This window comes from Lacerta agilis, chromosome 2 (assembly GCF_009819535.1).
Source record: "Lacerta agilis isolate rLacAgi1 chromosome 2, rLacAgi1.pri, whole genome shotgun sequence".
In the NCBI taxonomy this organism is placed as follows: domain Eukaryota; kingdom Metazoa; phylum Chordata; class Lepidosauria; order Squamata; family Lacertidae; genus Lacerta; species Lacerta agilis.
Genome location: NC_046313.1, coordinates 37,146,793 through 37,165,482, shown reverse-complemented (window position 1 = coordinate 37,165,482; position 18,690 = coordinate 37,146,793). Strand labels below are relative to the sequence as shown.

Here is an 18,690-nt window from a genome sequence, read left to right as displayed (position 1 = left end):
GTGCCTGGCGTGCTCTGGTCCATGGGGTCACGAAGAGTCGGACACGACTGAACGACTGAACAACAACAACAACAAGGTGCCAGGCAACTTGCCTTGAGGAGGACATTATAAAGATGGGATGGGGAAGCAATACTGAAAGGGATCTCTCTTTGGCCACTATACAGTGGACTTCAGAAGCAGAGGGAGTGGACAAGCTGATTAGCAGATATCTGATTCCCAAGCCATGGAGGGAACCAGGTTTGAACTCAGAGATAGTTGTGCAGTTATCCCACAAATATATTGAAAGGTTTCTTTTTGTGTCTGTGTGTGTGTGTGGTTTTTTAATAAACGTGGGACCAACCAGAAGGCAAAGTTATGAGCAGAGTGGCAGAGAAGAGTAAGGGCTTGATCCATTCCAGCACTATCCCCAGTTATATTAACATTTCTAGGAGAGAAAAAGAAGAGCTGGTCAGTCACACAGGATCTGTAAACTCATCAAACCTCAGTGATTACAACATTCATCTCTCCCATCCACATTGAACATATCGGGGTGGTTGAGCACAGCTGACCTACACTCCCATGGAGTTATGATCACTTTAGCAGTAATTTATTTCTCTCCTGTCTCCCCTTCCTCATTATCTTTGACACATCAAGATGAGATCTCGTTAAAGAAAGAATTTCAACCACAGAGCAAAATTTTGAAATCCAAACTGCAGACAGTCTGATCCCTACTGAGCAGTTTATTTATGAGTTTATTTCCCAACTAGAATTCCACTGTAGAAATGAGATATTTCAGTGCTGACTGGTTGGAAAAACCTGTCCACAGAGAATGCTGAACCTTCAAATGTTCCTTTTAGGAGTGCACCTCAGGAAGACCTAAATAGCTGAAAGGCGGCTACTACTGCTTCAAATGCTGATGTAAGAGGGGAAAGGTTCAGAAGGAAGACCGACCAGTCTTCCTCTCTATACACATATCCTGAAAGTTGAATGTAAAGATAGAGATGGTGGAGGTGGCAGCTGGGGCCGGAGTTCTGGTCCTTGTTTTCATCGTCTCCATTTTGTTCTACACAACTCTAAAAATGTACCAGAAGCAAGGCCAGCTACCTCCAGGACCCACCCCCTGGCTCTTTCTAGGGAACCTTCTGCAGAAAGATGTCCTGCCTCTTCGCCTCAGCTATGAAAAAGTAAGGTTAACATCCATACTCTTTGTCTCCGTTGTTATCTGTGAGTAGCTGTCCCTAGGGGTGGAAGGATCTGACAATTTTGACTCTCTGGGTTTCTCATTTTCCCAGCCTTAAGTTGATTTCCCCAAATTTTGCAGCAAGTTGACATTTTAAAAAAAATCCCCATGAAAATTCATCAGTAATTTAGGGTGAATTTCAACTAATAAACACATTTTATATTTAGTTTTGGCTAATCAGATTTACTGTGTAAAATATGACAGACTTCAACCCCGCAAGAAAAAAATTGACAACATTTTTGTTTTGACAAACTCTCCCTTAGGTACTCATTCTGCATTCTTTCTTAACCTGTCTTCAGTTATTTTTCATACTATTTTTAGCTGTTTTTTATGACAGGTTTGTAAATCACCTTGTCAGATAAATAAAAATGTGATTCATTCATGAATATTTTTAAATAAATAAAATAAATTGTTGCCATCAATTAAATTAATATAGCAAGAAATCTGTCTCCAGACAAAGGAATCTGTCAGTCTAGCACATTTTCATACTATAATTCAAGGGAGAAAAATTGATGATGCATTACATGGCTTATGTGCATTATTTCTATGTTCACTTAATATTTTATTTTTATTTATTAAATTTGTATACCACCGTATACGCACAAGTCTCAGTTCTAACTACACTGGAATAAAGGCTCATCATTTGGTTCTGCTTTTAGAGTCACTCCACAGTTCAATGAGCAGTCATGAACGTTGACTGCTTGGCTTTGGTTTCATTCATGGGGTTGAAATAACTGCACACAAAGTTGCTTTGTGGTATAACGATTTCTTCCCATTTTGACCAAAATGTATAAATCATGTAACCAAAGTATCTGATTAATGGATGTGTGAAAGAAGAGGCAATTGGGGGGGGGGGAGTTGTAGTCCTAAACTTCTGGAGCACACCAGGTTGTCAAAGGCTGCAGCAGAGAATTGAAACCCAGGGCAGAAGCCATTTTGGTAGCAGTTAGATTTGCACAGCATGTTTGTTTGTGTTTGTGTGTGTGTGTGTGTGTGTGTGTGTGTGTGTGTTTTGAACAGTATGACCTGTTCGCATCATACTTCACTCTCCCTGGGATAATTTCCTACAGGATCTTTTAGCTTAAAGTTTAACTGCTTCCGCTCTTTCTAATATTGATCTCCTATTATTAATAAAACCAGAATGCTTAGATCTTCTCTGATGCAGAAAGAATTCTTACACAACTCTTTAAACTGTCTTCAAATGAGTAGGAGCATCCCACTATCCCTCTTAATTTTCCTCAACTTCCCTGATGGTGAGAACCAAACAAATTGCTAACCATTACAATTCAGGACTATATGCATTACACAGCTCTAAGTCATCTTATTTTTTATTTTATTAATTCTTTGTTTGTGAGCTTAGCAAGGTGGGGGGGTATAGGAAAAAGAGGTCACAAACTGAGTATTACCAGTAGCATGTATTTCCCCTACTCAGTATGATTGCAGTTTATTTCCATGTAAGTATGTCCATGTCATATTTAAGGCTGTGATGTGACAATTCTTTGGGGAATGCCATGATAACAGATCTCACTTCCTAATATATCATGCTTCCCTCTTTCTGTTCTCTCTCTTTCAGCTTGTTAAGAAGTATGGACCCATGTTCACTGTTTGGGTGGGACCAAATCCCATGGTTGTGCTCTGTGGATATGAGGTGGTGAAAGAAGCTTTGGTGGATCATGCTGAAGAGTTTGGAGGGCGACCTACTGTTCATAGCAATGACCTAGTGACTAAGGGGCTGGGTGAGCACTTGTACTATTCTTCATCTGCCTGTTTCCCTATATCATTCTTTTGACTTAAGATGTGCTCCTCATTTCCAAGGGCATCATAGAATAAACAATCAAATCAACAGTCCTGAGTAACAGTTCTGCCTCACAGTGCACGCTCTCTCTCTCTCTCTCTCTCTCTCACACACACACATATACACACACACACACACTATAAGATTTGTAGATACAAAGTACAATTATAACAATACAGTGGTACCTTGGGTTAAGAACTTAATTTGTTCTGGAGGTCCGTTCTTAACCTGAAACTGTTCTTAACCTGAAGCACCACTTTAGCTAATGGGACCTCCCGCTACCGCCGCGCCGCCAGAGCACGATTTCTGTTCTCATCCTGAAGCAAAGATCTTAACCCAAAGTACTATTTCTGGGTTAGCAGAGTCTGTAACCTGAAGCGTCTGTAACCCGAGGTACCACTGTACAACCATAACAAGAAAAAGAGGAATTGGAGCTTATGCAAAAGAGGCCAACCTAAACAACATTCTATCAGAATTCCCAGTCCTTTCCCAAAGTTGTATTATATCGGCCACTTTATTGATTTCTGAACTATTGACGATTGATTTCTTTAACTAATGCAGCACCTAGATTAGATCTCCAGCTGTGATGTGTTGATCTTATTACTGTATCAACTTTGCATCTACCAACAATTCAATGAGAACGTTATGCTTATCTGTACCAGAGTTATCTAAACCACAAATCGGCCAAATCTCAATGTGTTCCCCATTACTTAATGATATATTGTCATTTGATGTCACACAAATTCTTCAGTTGCTTAACAAATAGGCATTCCCACCACATATACTGAAAAGGAGCACAAGTTGTTTAACATTCCAGCTGTTGGCTTGTTTGTTATATTTATATACTGCCCTTGAGAGCCAGTGTGGTGTAGTGGTTAAGAGTGGTAGACTCGTAATCTGGGGAACCGGGTTCGTGTCTCCCCTCCTCCACATGCAGCTGCTGGGTGCATGTGGAGGAGGGGAGCACAGAAATAATGGAAATAATGGATCAAAGCACCAGCACAGAAATAATGGATTGCCACAAACTGACATATAAGCTGGTGCCCAGATATATCCTAAACAGGGAAATTGCTACCTAGATTTTTCAGAACTGGCATAATGTCAACCCCCCCCCCCCTTATGTCTTTTCAGGACTCATCAGCAAGAACGATAAAAAATGGAGGGCACTGCGCAGGTTCACACTTGCCACACTGAGGGACTTTGGGATGGGAAAGAAAAGGATGTCCGAAAAGGTGCAAGAAGAGGCTGACATATTGATGGAGAAACTTGGAGCCATGAAAGGTGCGTTTAAGCCTGGGCCAAACTATACACAAAGTTTATACTACATTTCTCATGGTGTTTTTTTATTTATTTAAAGAAAGAGTTATTTAATTCTATTGCTGTTGTTTTGAAGCAAAAACAAACCTATTTGGGTGCCTGTCTACAAGCAGCACCTTGTGAGGCAATTAGCAGCAGTGGGAGTACAACTTTCAGCTGGAAATCATTGTATGGCCCCAAACTGGAATGAGGGTGTGGCCCCATACGTCTGCTTTTAAAGCAGAATAAAGATGGCAGTGTTAACACACACACACACACACACACACCCACACCACAGAATCTATATGTGCAGCTGAATCTATCTAGCTGAGTGAATTCCGATATAGAGCTGACGATTGGCATACTGTATAAATGGTTCAGATCACACACATAAACTCTGAAACACAGACAGCAGAGGCCACGGGAAATTCTGGAGACATCTTGGTTCACAGATCTTTGGGAAACAGTATAAATGCACTAAGAGTGAGGGAATCCAAAGATGGAATTGACCTTTGCTTCCTTTTGTACTGCTGGGCCATGATGTCTGAAGTGGGAACCTGCACATCATTCCCTGCTGCTGCTCCTGGAGCCCAGTTGGACATTATAAATACAGGACATCCTATGCAAGCTGCAGAGCTGCTCCAAGGATAAGGCTAAAACTTGTGGCCCACCAGGTGTTTGTGGACTACAATTCCCATCATCTCTGATCACTGCTTAGGCTGGCTGGGTGTGGATGGGAATTGGAGCCCAGAACTGAGCTGTCAACCTTCCTTTTTTGTATTGGGAAATGGCTCTGGAATAAGGGAATTTCCCACAAAAAAAGGAAAAGTTGACAGCTATGGTCCAGAAATGTCAGGAAAGCCACAAGTCCCCCCCCCCCGAAAAAAGCAAGATGATATGAGGGATGGATGCATGGCTGCCATTGAAAGCAGGAACCTGCATCTTGTCACACTTCCTCCCTCCACCCACCCCGTATCATATAAAGAAGCAAAGTGTGTGATGTGACACCATCATATCCCAAGTTTCCTTCCCCACTGCAAGCAGCAGCCAATGCAGTGAAAACCAACAGAGAGATATTGGGCACATGAGGCTATCACATCACACACATACCCTTGATATACTACCAGGGATGGGAGAGAGAAGGAAGCAATGTAGGATTGCTGCCTACAGCCGCCACCACCACGTGCCTCTTGTATCACCAGCAAATCTAGTTTTTGTTTGGTCAGGAGAAGAAGATGAGCTTAGTCAGGGTTGGGCCCTGCTCACTGTATTCTCTGCCCCTCCCCTTGCAGGGCAAGCCTTTGATCCAACAAATAGCTTCAGCAGCTCTGTTTCAAATGTGCTCTGCTCTGTTGTACTTGGGACTCGGTTTGACTACAAAGACCAGACCTTTGTGGAGTTCATTCATACTATGATCAACTACGTGCAATTCTTCGAGTCTTTCTTGGGAATGGTATGTATTGAGCCCCCTGCTCAAGCCTTTCACCTTAGAATGCACCCATAATTGAAAATGTCCTTTATACTGATTCCATTTGTACATCGAAATCAGTCAAGCAATTTCCAAAAAGCAACATTATTTCAATTGCACTGTGAAAACCAACACAATGTGTGTGTGTGTGTGTGTGCACGCGCGTGCACACACACACACACACAATTTGTTGTTTGAGAACCTTCCAGTCCTTTCTTGTAATGTAGCCCATGGCAAGAGTGACTGGGGACTCAGCTACATTAGTAAAGAAAAAATCAATTTATGTGCTTTATAACACTGTGGCACCAGATGGCACTGTGGAGTCCCGTCTTTCGCCAGTGTGATTTCCCATAATGAATTTTACAATGTGTTTTCCTGAAATGCTTTTTTGAGGTGTCTAGATCCAGCCCTGATGCCGCTCAGTGAGCTTCATGGCTGACTGGAGAGTTGCTTACGGGTTGGAAACCCTCACACTGTGTCAGGGACTTGTGGAATGTTTCTCACCGAAACATGCCAAATGGGAATCTCATTGTGTTTCATTGATGGATTAATAATTGTGTATGTAGGCAACCAATTGAGGGGCAAAATTTGGGGGTTCCCTCTCTGTGGCACCTCCTCCGCTCCACCGCTTCTGTTGCCCCTCTCTCCAGTGAGATCACAGAGGCAGGAGCAGCATGGGGAGGGGGGGCAGCAGAATCGTGCAGCTCACACCCCCCATTAAACTTGCTACTAGCCCTGATTTAATGTCATCTGGCATTGGTGGGGTATAAATAATCGGTGGGGTATAAAGAATAAGATTAATTATTCTTAAATTATTATCTCATCTTAGCTATATGGCACCCTCCCAAAGATAATGTCCTATCTGCCTGGACATCACAAAAAGGTTATGAGTGACTGTGAGAAGCTTTGTGACTTCATCCATAAGACAGTAGAGTCCCACAAGACAACTCTGGATCCTCAGAACCCCCGTGATTATATTGATTGCTTCCTTCTCAGATCAGATAAGGTAGGTGTGTGGAAGAATGGGGAGTGTCACTTCACTCATTAACTCTCTGATTTTCAGGGATGAGTTTGAACTTTCAAAGCTGCTCTTGAGGCCTTCTTGTCCCCACGTAAGTTGATTATTTGTTAGCCTTTTTAATCCACAAATGTCCTTCATTTAGAGACTTCACACACACTAACACCACCACTTATTTTACATTGCCTGGTTTAAAAGATTGTGGAATTCCTCCTGGGAATCATAGTTTCAATGCAGGAGTTACTAATTTAATAAATAATATCTGCGTTACAATGCATTCACCATTGGTACAGCTAACACCAGACACAAGGACCGCTCCCCACATCAAATGGAGGGCGACTTTTGCGTGGTCGCACACAGCCCCCCAGATCCCAGTGTGGCTCCCGGTAGTTCAGGCTGGCTTCATCCTCCCCCGGCTGAATACCTGGGGTCTCCGCCTACCTCAGCCAATCGCCCAATCCCACCTGGGGAGGCATTGCTAGGTAAGGAGAGGGACCGAGAAGGTGAATCTTACCTGTGAAGCAGCAGTCGGCTCCAGAACTTCTCCCACCCTCCCCTCCCTCAGTTAAGTCTTCTTTTGCAGGTTAAGCACTTCTCCACAGGTATGCAGGCGCTGCTACGTCAGGGTCGCTGTTGAAGGGCCAGAAAGGAATTTTCCTGCATTGGCAGGTTTTGCCTTTCCCGTAGCAAAATGTCACAACTTGGGCAGTTTCAGGCCTTGGGCAGAATCCTTTAGTCTATCTTCCTAAATGGGGGGCATGAAGTGGCGACCCACTCACCCCTTGCGGCGGTGATACCAGAGTTCCCCATTAAAGGGGTCTTGGGGGGAGGCACTGGCCATACGCCGAGAGGTTGTCATTGCTCTCCCCTCCAGTGGCGCCAAAATGGGGGGTGGGCTCTCTGCTTGAACATATGTTCTCCAGAGCCAGCCCAATCCCCAAACATTCTGGATAACCCTGAAGTCTCCCCGATCCCTGGCTGGGGACTGGGAAGGATAAACGACCAATGCCTGAGCCAAGGTCTCCCTACATCTGAAACTTTAAAAAGTTGTGGCCAATTTTAATCCCATAGCACATTGTCTTGAGTCATTATTCCACTCGGGGGTCGTCTGGGGTTGGGGGGGGGGACTCTGCCTGTCCACACAAATAAGTAGCCTCCTGGTTATTACATGAGAGTACCACAGTATTAATCATCTAACATGAATGCCAACCACACCCACCCACCAGTGATTCCTGAATTATAGACATCTGGGTCACTTGTATGGCTTTCCTACTCTAGTGGGAAGAAATGTTGATTTCAGACATGCTGCCAGGGACAGGATATGCTTCAAGATAACAAATAACAAAAAATAAAAATAAAAATATGTAGTTTCTGGTGCTTCCTCTTTTGCTCCTGCTGACTCACTTTATGATCATAAAGATAAAGGTAAAGGTACCCCTGACTGTTAGATCCAGTCAAGGATGACTCTGGGGTTGTGCACTCATCTCGCTCTATAGGCCGAGGGAGCTGATGTTTGTTCAAAGGCAGCTTCCGGATCATATGGCCAGCATGACTAAGCCACTTCTGGCAAACCAGAGCAGAGCATGGAAATGCCGTTTACCTTCCCACTGGAGCGGTACCTATTTATCTACTTGCACTTTGATGTGCTTTCGAACGTGCTTTTACGTGCTTTTCGAGGGCAGGAGCTGGGACCGAACAATGGGAGCTCACCCCGTTGCAGGGATTTCAACCGCCAACCTTCTGATCGGCAAGCCCTAGGTTCTGTGGTTTAGACCACAGCGCCACCCACATCCCTTATGATCATAGCTACATGTACTTTCCTACTTCAGTTTTGCATTCTGTCAAACTTCCAGTGCTGGGATTATGACCCACCCAAGCTAATTTCTCTCTCTCTCTCTCTCTCTCTCTCTCTCTGTGTGTGTGTGTGTGCAATATCCATTCTTTCATTTACTAGAGCCAGTGTGGTTTAGTGGTTAAGAGCGGAAGACTCATAATTTGGTGAACCGGGTTCACGTCTCCGCTCCTCCACATGCAGCTGCTGGGTGACCTTGGGCTAGTCACACTTCTCTGAAGTCTCTCAGCCCCACTCACCTCACAGAGTGTTTGTTGTGGGGGAGGAAGGGAAAGGAGAATGTTAGCCGCTTTGAGACTCCTTCGGGTAGTGATAAAGCGGGATATCAAATCCAAACTCTTCTTCTTCTTACTAATACAAATTCTGTGATTGAACAGTAGATATCACAAGTTCTAAAACCTCATTCACTTCTCTTTCCTTTAATCCTCATAACAGGAACAAAGCTCTACAGTGGACGAGTTCACCACAGAAGACTTGGTTATGTCTGTGTTCAACCTTGCTGTTGCTGGGACAGTTTCCACAAGCCAAATGTTGCTCTACAGCATCCTGGTGATGACCAAGTACCCAGATGTTCAAGGTACACCAACTCCAGAGAACTGCATGTGTGAAGTAAGGAATTTGGAGTCCAACATTACATGAAGGCAGATCTTCAAATCTGGAGTGTAAAATGTCTCTGGCCTGATTAAGGTTTTCACATGGGCATTCTGCACCACAGATGAGTGTGAAAGCCACGCTAAGGCAGGTGCTCCGCCCTTCCCCAGAATATTAGTGGTTTGGAGGGCTCCTTGGAGCCACACTGAATGTTGAAAAGGGGCATTGATACAGTCACCATAATGAGACAGATGTTAGTATCTCCTGAATATGCTAAATCAGAAATCGAGCAATACATCTGATTCTCATTGATTTCAGCAAAGGTCCAGCAGGAGATTGATGAGGTGGTGAGTGGCAACCGTTTCCCTAGCATGGAAGATCGAGTGAAGATGCCCTACACCAATGCAGTTGTCCATGAGATCCTGCGTTACCAGACTGGGAGTTCTGAATCCTTTCCACGTGCAGTGACTCAACATACAAAATTCAGAGGCTATATATTACCCCAGGTGCGATGACTCAACAGATTATCAGGGCGTTGTGATGAGAAGATGGAATAGTTTATTACCATAAAAATCACCCCCCATGCCCCACTCTTTGCCATAGAAAGCCATAGAAAACTGGCCAGAAATTCAGCACCAAAATATACCCCTAATCCCCAGTCCTTTCCCCACTATTGTAAAGCAGACGCCTGCTTTTCTGGGGAGTTTTTACAGTATCGTTCTTTGATTTCAAGCATACATGGACAACTGATTGTATCAGGGCAGAGCCACACCACACATTCAACACACATTTAAAGCACATGGCATCCTCCAAAAAAATCCTGGGAACAGTAGTTCATTAAGAGTACTGGAAATTGTAGCTCTCTGAGGGGAAAACTACAATTCCCAGGATTCTTTGGGGGAAATCTTCTGGCAAAGCTATTCTCACTTTTCCCACAGAAAGTTTCCTTTGGCCTATTTGTGCTTTGTACAGTGGTACACCATTGGATAACCAACACAATTTGTCAGTTTCCAGGAGATGTTGCCCTTGCTGTTCCAGAATCTGGAAGACTAAGCCTCAGGATTCCCACCTCACCCCACCCCCCAAAAAAATATGTTCTGCCTTCAACCTGAAGTTGGGCTTAGAAGAGTGTGCTTGTGTATATGCTTTACATGCCAATCAACAATATTTAGCCACTATTTTCGGGGCGGCCGCGGCTTATAAGTCAATTTTCATTGTTATACTCTCAAATTTCACCATCAAGACTCTCTCTACGTCGCCACAACCTCTTCCCAGCCAACAACCCTTCTCAGCCCTCCTTCCTATCTGCTCAAGGATTTTACTGTGGGAATGCCTCTTGCTTGTCTGGATGGAAAGGGGTGGTGTGTTTATGTGTAGTCTCTGACTTTTGTGTGGCTGAAATGTAGCCAATTGTGACAAAGCCATTTCCTGTTCCCGGGGAGATGATTGGATGGTCCTCGGCCACGTCATCCCTAGGCCGTCCAATTTGGATGGTCTGGGGGCATGGCGCGGGCTATTTAAACTGCCTGTGGCCGAGGACTCGCCTCTGTTTTTCTCTCTGCTTGGCCAGGGAGAAAACCATTACCCCACCCACTTTTGCCTCTGGCCCCATCCACCCCTAGCATGCGATCCCCAAAGATTACTCATGAGGAAATGCAGCCCTCTGACTGGAAAAGTTTCCTCAGTCCTGTTATAATGACTGAATTTTGAATAAAGGTCAGATGTGCATGATTCCCTGCACACACCGAAAAACGGCTATGTCTCTGAAGGTGCTTTCCCTGTTCACCTTTCCCAAAGGGTGCCTGTTTCTTAGATTTTCATATAGTCAAGCTAAATATTATATTTCATGTATCTTAAACACTCTTTTTCTCTCCCTAAAGTCCACCGTTGTTGTCCCAATGCTTTTATCTGTTCTCTTTGACCCACTTCAATGGGAGACTCCTGAGAAGTTTAACCCAGGCCATTTCCTGGATGAGAAGGGCATGTTCAGAAAGAGAGATGCCTACATTCCTTTTTCAGCAGGTAATTGTGTAGGGGATCTTAGTTTTGCATTTAGATGCTTTCTGGATAAGAATAGGAACACAAGAAGCAGAATTATACCAAGTGAGACAATTGCTTCACCTAGTCCAATAAGTATTGTCTATACATTGACTAGCATCACAGTCTTTCTCTGGACATGCCAGGGATTGAACCTGGGATCTTCAACATGGAAGGCATGTGCTCTGTCACTTACTCTAAGGATGGAAGGCTACATAGATGCGGTCCTGTTGCTTTGTCAAACAATGGCCACATACTTTATGACTGCATGAAAATAAGGCAATGGTATTACGTATACTAGACCGAAGGTTTGTAAGAAAGCTAAGGCATGTGTAATCCTAGTGCCAGTCACTGCAAATAGCACACAGGCAGTTGCCTCTGAAATTGCTATCCTTTATTCATACAGTTTTGCAGGGAATAAACATTTTGCTAACGTTCTCCAAACTGCGACATTCCAGTGTTTTTTGGGGGGTTCATCCTGTGGCACAAGTGTAACTGTGTGAACAGGGCCAACATAGATGGGTCTTCTTCAATAAATGGCATTCTGTGCCCATTCTGTGAGAAAGATTGCATTACCACCCCTGCCTACAGAGTTGAAAACCTTTATGTATTACAATGGTTTGACTTCCACTGAAACATGCCTCACATGATGCTCCTGTAATGTTTAAAGGACACCTGAAAGATACAAGTTGGAGGATGTGCTATCCTCATGTGGGTTCCTTATCATGATAATGTTCAAGTGAGAAATAATTTGTTCTGTGTGCCATGTGAAAAGCTTGCCATTTCCCTAGCCTCAATGAAAAACTTTGTCGCAGCAGAAAGACAGTCTCTAGCCTTATCTTCGCTCTTACATGAAAGCTTTTATGAACAGCCATGCTTCAGCAAAGCACATATAAACCAGCTTAGTGAGAATACAAATGTTTTAAATAAATTGCATATATGAATGACATTTTCTTGCCAATCAAGCAGTTAGGTAGTCAGATTTATTTATTTTCTAATTGATACTGTATGTCTGCTGTAAGATTCTACTCAATGATGATATGATGTCTGATATATTGAAATATTGCAAAACCTGACCTGTCTTATATTGGCTATTTTTTCATATAACAAGAAGCAACTACAGTTTATAGAACCCTAAACTATGGGCAATCTTAACCATGGTTTGTTGAAACAGATTTGCTTCATAAACTGACAAATGTAGTCGTGTTGTTGTTGTTGTTGTTGTTGTTGTTACTACTGTAATAGCCCACCCATCGGCTGGGAGTCCCTAGCCACTCTGGGCAAACTTGCAGCAAACTTTGCCAAACTACAGTTGGTTTGGATTTGAACATCATGTTGTGCTATGGTTTACCTTCCATTCTCTTCCTCAAAGCCACACCAGATAACAGAGGAGTATAGAAATCCAAGGCTTGCTGAGGGTCATCCTCACAACAGTAAATCATGCTTTAGTGTATTGCTTAAATGTCCACATGTGCAATCTTGTCAAATACTAACTTATATTTTATGTCATCTGGTAAATTTGTCAAATGTTGCTTTAACAGACACTAACTGATGCCCATGGGTCACTGAGATATCGCAGATTGTTGGCAACATGATTTAAAAAAAAACCTTATATTTTTTTCTCAGAAAAGGTAAATCTGGATGAAATCAGGGGGAAATAGAGGTTGGCAGTTTGATGCTAATGACACCATGTGGACACCATCAGTACCACAATATAGATCCATCTGGAAGCATCTACAGTTGAAAGTAAAACACTTCTGAGTACTAGCTATTATGTAGGTACTATCAAATGTTGAATTTCAGTGTCAAATACTGATGATAACTATCAAAGATATGGTATGTGCAGATCCAGAGAATATTTACCATCAGAATCCACTGAGGGCCATTTTGAGGAGAATTGTGCAGGATACATTTGCTTCAGTTCTAGACAGTGTTCAGCTATCATGTGAATAATTATGACTTTCTCCATTTCCAGGAAAACGGGCATGCCCAGGGGAGGCCCTGGCTCGAATGGAGCTCTTCTTGTTCTTCAGCATTCTGCTCCAGAAGTTCACCTTCCAAGAGGCTGGAGTTTCAGATGGGAGGCATGTACATTCTGTATGGAATGAGTTTAGGCAGAAAGGGGTCTATCCTCCAATACAAGCCATTAAGCGTCAAATCTAATCCTGTGATAGCAATTAAACAATCTGCAGTTTACTCATGGCGTTTCAACACTCACCTAAACACACCACATGGTTAAGCACTGGAATGGACTTAAATTTTCTGAAAGGCCACAAAAGTGTTTAAGGAGTTGGAGGATATTCAAAAGGGCTATGTGATTATGGCAGGAGATTTCAATATGGCATTAGATAAACGATTGGATAAGTCAAATCCTACCCCAGAGGAAAGATGTAATAACATTACAGGAATAGCTAAAATTATGAAAAGGAAAGATATGACAGATGTTTGGAGAGTGATGAGGGGAGGAGAGAAGAAATTTTCGTTCTTCTCACCAATGTATGAGACCTACTCAAGGATCGATTACATTTCATTTCAAAAAACTTAATATCTAAAATAATGAATACTGAAATTGGAATAATAAAGATAACTGACCACACATTGGTTAATATGGTATTAAAAATAAAGAAAAAAATATAAGGAAGCCAGAAAATGGAGGCTAGATATGAGGATCTTCAATAACAGTCAAACAGTAAATAAGATAGGGAAAGAATTATTAGACATATGGGAGATTAATGAGAAGGGGCAAAGTACTCAAGCAATAATATGGGATACAATGAAAGCAATGATGAGGGGAATTAGTATTAGGGAATCCAGTAAATTGAAAAAACAACAAGAAGAGAATAAAAAGTTAGAGGAAGAAATCAGGACACTGGAAAATCAATATATTAATGATAAAGATAAAATAAGTTATGCACAATATTGTTGAACAAAGTAATAAAAATTCCAAATTGTTGGCTAGAGCCGTACAGTCAAAAAAAGTAAAGAATTCAATTAGCCTAATAAAAGATAAATGGGTAATATTCACAATTTGATGAAAGATCAGTTGAGAGTAGTTACAGGTGCGTAGCCGTGTTGGTCTGCCATAGTCAAAACAAAATAGAAAATTCTTTCCAGTAGCACCTTAGAGACCAACTATGTTTTTTCTTGGTATGAGAGTAGTTGAGAGTAGTTCAGGAGTTTTACCAAAAGTTATATTCAGCAGGTAACAAACTAAAAGGGGCGGGAAAAGCCCCAGCAGCAGACGGATTGAGAACAGAATATTATAAAGTGTTTAAAAATATAATGGTTCCTAAATTAAAAGTACTATATAATTCAGTAATAGAGGGTGAAAGGATTACTCCATCGTGGGAACAATCAATAATTATCTTAATTCCAAAACCAGAAAAAGATCTGAAGGACCCAGGATCGTCTAGTTCAATTTCCCTAATAAATCAAGATGCTAAAATATTGACCACAATAATGGCAGAACAGATGAATAATTTTATGTATAAATATATAAATAAAAATCGATGTGGCTTTATAGCAGGAAGACAGATGTCTAGTTTAATAGGAAGAGTGTTGGATAAAATAGATATAATATGAAATAAATTGAAAGCTGGTATAGTAGCATTGGATATTTTTAAGGCATTTGATTGTGTAGAATGGCCAGCATTAAAAATGATTATAGAAAGCTTAGATCATAATTTTTATTAGTTTTCAATTACAGTCCAAGAATAGCCACATTATAACAATGCCAAATTACAATACAATTACTAATACCAATCATTCAAATACCAAATTATATAATTTAGGTGGACCGTTGCATTCTAGATTTGATGGTTTGATGATTTTCTTTATTTCTGTGTTCCAAAATCTTATTATTTTCAATTACATTTCTGTCAAAATAATATTCTGACATACAACAACTGCAATATTAATAACTTCTATTTGTGTTGACACATTAAATGATTTATGAAACTACAAGTGCGGCACGCAAACTATATCCTTGTTCTTCCTGTGTGTAGCAATTATTCTGTCCATGATGTTTCTTCCTGCCCTTGTAAAATGTTATGTCTATCTTTTCCCGATTGTTGCTGTTCTCCATAATGCCTTGGGCAGAGCTAATATCCCATTTGTTGTTACAGAAATATCTCCATTGCTCCCTCTCGTGCTTTGTTGTTTTGCAACTTTGACAACAGCTGCAAAAACCACACTTTATATAAAGAAGCCATAGACTCCCCCCCCCCATCTTTTGCACCGAAAGATGTCTTCCCTCAAGTTCAAACTGTAACAACCTTATAGCTGGTTCAGTTCCACAGTTTACGATCTCTTCTCTTCTAACACGTGCCTGTACATTAGTCCAAATTAAGCTCTAATTAACAGGAGAACCTCTGCTTCTAAATGGCAGCATAGGAGCGTTATTGGCAGGCGAAGTGCTTTTGCACTCAGTGCCTCCCTGCCTCCTGCATTCCATGCTGGAGCTAGAGCCAGGTACCAGGATGAACTGCAAGTGAAGTCTGTCCCCCCCATCCTGGGGGGGGGGGATTTGCGAGGATAATTACCCTCAATCATCCTTGTTTTTCCTTTGCCAATGATCTCCCACTGTTGTGGGAGCTGCCTCAATTAGGGCAGACTGGATCTGGAAGCCCGATTATAGAAAACTTAGGATTTGGAGAACGATTTAAGGGATTAATAAAGAATTATATTTGAGGAACATGGCATATGTCGTAGTGAATGATAACACTAGCCCGGGCACAAGACAAGGATGCCCTCTATGAAGGATAATATCAGGAAGAATTAAGGGAATCATCGGAAAGGAATATGGAAAGCAACAGAAATTTGACGTTGATCAGACCTCTCCAAGTTCGAAGCATGGGAAGTACAAAAAGTTTATAATTTGGCAGAATATTTGGACTATTTGATATGTTTATGTATAATTTGGAATATTTAATGTGATTTGATTGGTTTGTTAAAGTGGAAAATTTAATAAAAATATTTTTTAAAAAGACAAGGATGCCCTCTTTTCCCAATTTTATTTGTATTTGTCATTGAAACTTTGGCCAATGTAGTTAGAGAAGATGGAAATATAAAAGGAATGAGCAATAAAGGAAAAGAGAAAATTAGCTTATTTGCAGATGACACCTTGCGAACAATCTAAAATCCGTTGAAAAATATGCAGGTAATAGAGGCACATTTGACAAAATTTGGAGAAATAACAGGGGTGCAAATTAATTGGTCCAAATCAGAGATGATGATATTCAACTATGATGAAATGAAAAATGATATTTTTTTGAAGGAAATAAATATAACAAGAAATTTAGAAAATTTAAAACAAGAGAATTTTAACAAATTAATGAGGGAAATTAAGGATAAGCTGGAGGAATATAAGAAAATTTAGCTTTCATGGTTTGGAAGAATAGTGATAATTAAAATGAATATTGTCTAGAATAATATTTTTATTTAGAAGGTTACCAATTAAGATATCAGAGACAGGGATAAAGGGTTGGAAACGTATGATCAATAAATTTTGTAATGGGGATAAGAAACCTATAATTAATAAAAGAAGATGGTATCAACCCCAGAAAACAGGTGGACTAGGTCTCCCCAACATAAAATTATATTACAAAGAAAATCAGTTAAGATATATCATAGATGGGATAACAGAACAAGGAGAGTTAGAATGGTTAGAGAGTGGTACACAGGAAATGTGGCAGAAGTTAGTGAATATATTTTTTACCAAACCAAATAGGCAATGGTGGCAGAAGATTGAAAATTCCTTATTAAGAAATATCATTGAGATATGGGGGAAATAAAAAGGAAAATTGATACCAGCAAATTCCCCACTATCTCTGGTGGTGGTGATAGAAGACTTCCCAGTAAAATGAAAAAAGGAAATTGAAAAGAAGTGAAAGAGAGGAAAATATTTAAAATAAAGGATTGGGTGGAGAAAATGAGAAGCAAAGAACAAATAAGTGAAGCTCTAACAGGAAGTAAAATAACTTGGTTTAACTGTATACAACTGGAGCAATGGACAAAGAAGTGGTCAAGGGAAACAAGAACTGCAAAAAAATATATACAAAATTTGGAAAAAATATTATCAAAAGAGGAGATAAAGAAGAAAATACAGTTGCAAAAGGGGAAACCAGTGAAATTTATAAAATATTAGTAGAAATGGAGGATCAAGAAGATCAATTAAAAGAGGTGTGGGAAAATGAGACAACAGGGCAGATAGATAGTCAAAGCTGTGGGGTGGGATATGGGAGAATCATACATTGAAAATGGTGTCTATAAGAATAAAAAATAAATAAATTTGTTTGGGGATGGTATTTAACACCAATGAGATTAAATCCAATAAACAAGGAATATTCAGTGTTATGTTGGAGGGGATGCCATGAAACTGGGAATTATGTTCACATTTGGTGGGGGTGTAAATATGTACAAGTTTTCTGGTAAAAGGTGTTTAAGGAGATAACAGAAATCACTGGGTTAAAGCTGACTGAAAGTCCAGAAGTAGCATTACAGTGGTACCTCTGGTTACGTACTTAATTCGTTCCGGAGGTCTGTTCTTAACCTGAAACTGTTCTTAACCTGAAGCACCACTTTAGCTAATGGGACCTCCCACTGCCGCTGTGCCACCAGAGCACGATTTCTGTTCTTATCCTGAAGCAAGGTTCTTAACCTGAAGCGTTATTTCTGGGTTAGCGGAGTCTGTAACCTGAAGCGTATGTAACCCGAGGTACCACTGTAATGAGCAAAGGGGGCATGTTAGTTTATAATTAGTGCTGAATTCTTCTTGTGCAAACTAGTCCTCTGGCAGGGGGAAGAAGGGGAACGATGATGGCAGCGGAATGGGGAAATAGGACAAGATAAACTGGCTCTGCAAAGTTGCAACATCATTTAGCAAAAAGTAAGCAGCAATGCAAAGAACAGGAACTGAAACTGCAGGTAGGGGAAAGTGCAGAAGGTTAACCATTTGAGTCACTTTCAACAATATAGCAGAGAGGTCAACAACAACTTTGAGCCTAACCAAATTTGTTATGGCACAAGCTTTTGTAGACAGAAGCCCATTTTATTTATCATCATATATATCCATCTTATGACACAATAAATCTGTAGGAGTGGTGTTCAGTTTTGTTCGTAGTAACGCCACTGAAATTAAGGAATATGACTAAATTAGGCCAATTAATATCAATGTGTCTATTCTGAGTAAAACTTAGTTGAATATCATTCCATGGCTTTAAGGTATCAGAGTGTCAGGAACTGCTGACCACTGCTCCATGCATTTTTAAAGCACAAAACCAGTTAAATGCTAGTTTCAATTATAAAAGAAGGCTTCCACAAAGAACTAAGAATGGCCTGCAAGATCAGGCCAATGGCCCAAATAGCCTGGCATCCTGTTCTCACAGTGGCCACACAGACACCTAGGGGGAAACCG

The 18,690-nt window shown here is 41.1% G+C and overlaps 1 protein-coding gene across 1 annotated transcript; it reads left to right on the top strand.

Moving 5' to 3' along the window:
* Window positions 1-980: 980 nt before the first annotated feature.
* LOC117039179 (cytochrome P450 2B4-like) lies at window positions 981-13,439 on the top strand. Its single transcript, XM_033136252.1, has 9 exons — window positions 981-1,163; window positions 2,793-2,955; window positions 4,146-4,295; window positions 5,603-5,763; window positions 6,608-6,784; window positions 9,084-9,225; window positions 9,558-9,745; window positions 11,120-11,261; window positions 13,252-13,439. The coding sequence occupies exons 1-9, from the start codon at window positions 981-983 to the stop codon at window positions 13,437-13,439; spliced, it is 1,494 nt and encodes a 497-aa protein (XP_032992143.1).
* The last annotated feature ends 5,251 nt before the right edge of the window (window positions 13,440-18,690 follow it).

Bases quoted from the DNA above. Each gene is read 5' to 3' on its own strand.
- LOC117039179 (XM_033136252.1), top strand. From the start codon at position 981: ATGGTGGAGGTGGCAGCTGGGGCCGGAGTTCTGGTCCTTGTTTTCATC. The intron at 2,956-4,145 runs GTGAGCACTTGT...ATGTCTTTTCAG, and splicing joins CCTAGTGACTAAGGGGCTGG to GACTCATCAGCAAGAACGAT. The intron at 6,785-9,083 runs GTAGGTGTGTGG...TCCTCATAACAG, and splicing joins TCCTTCTCAGATCAGATAAG to GAACAAAGCTCTACAGTGGA.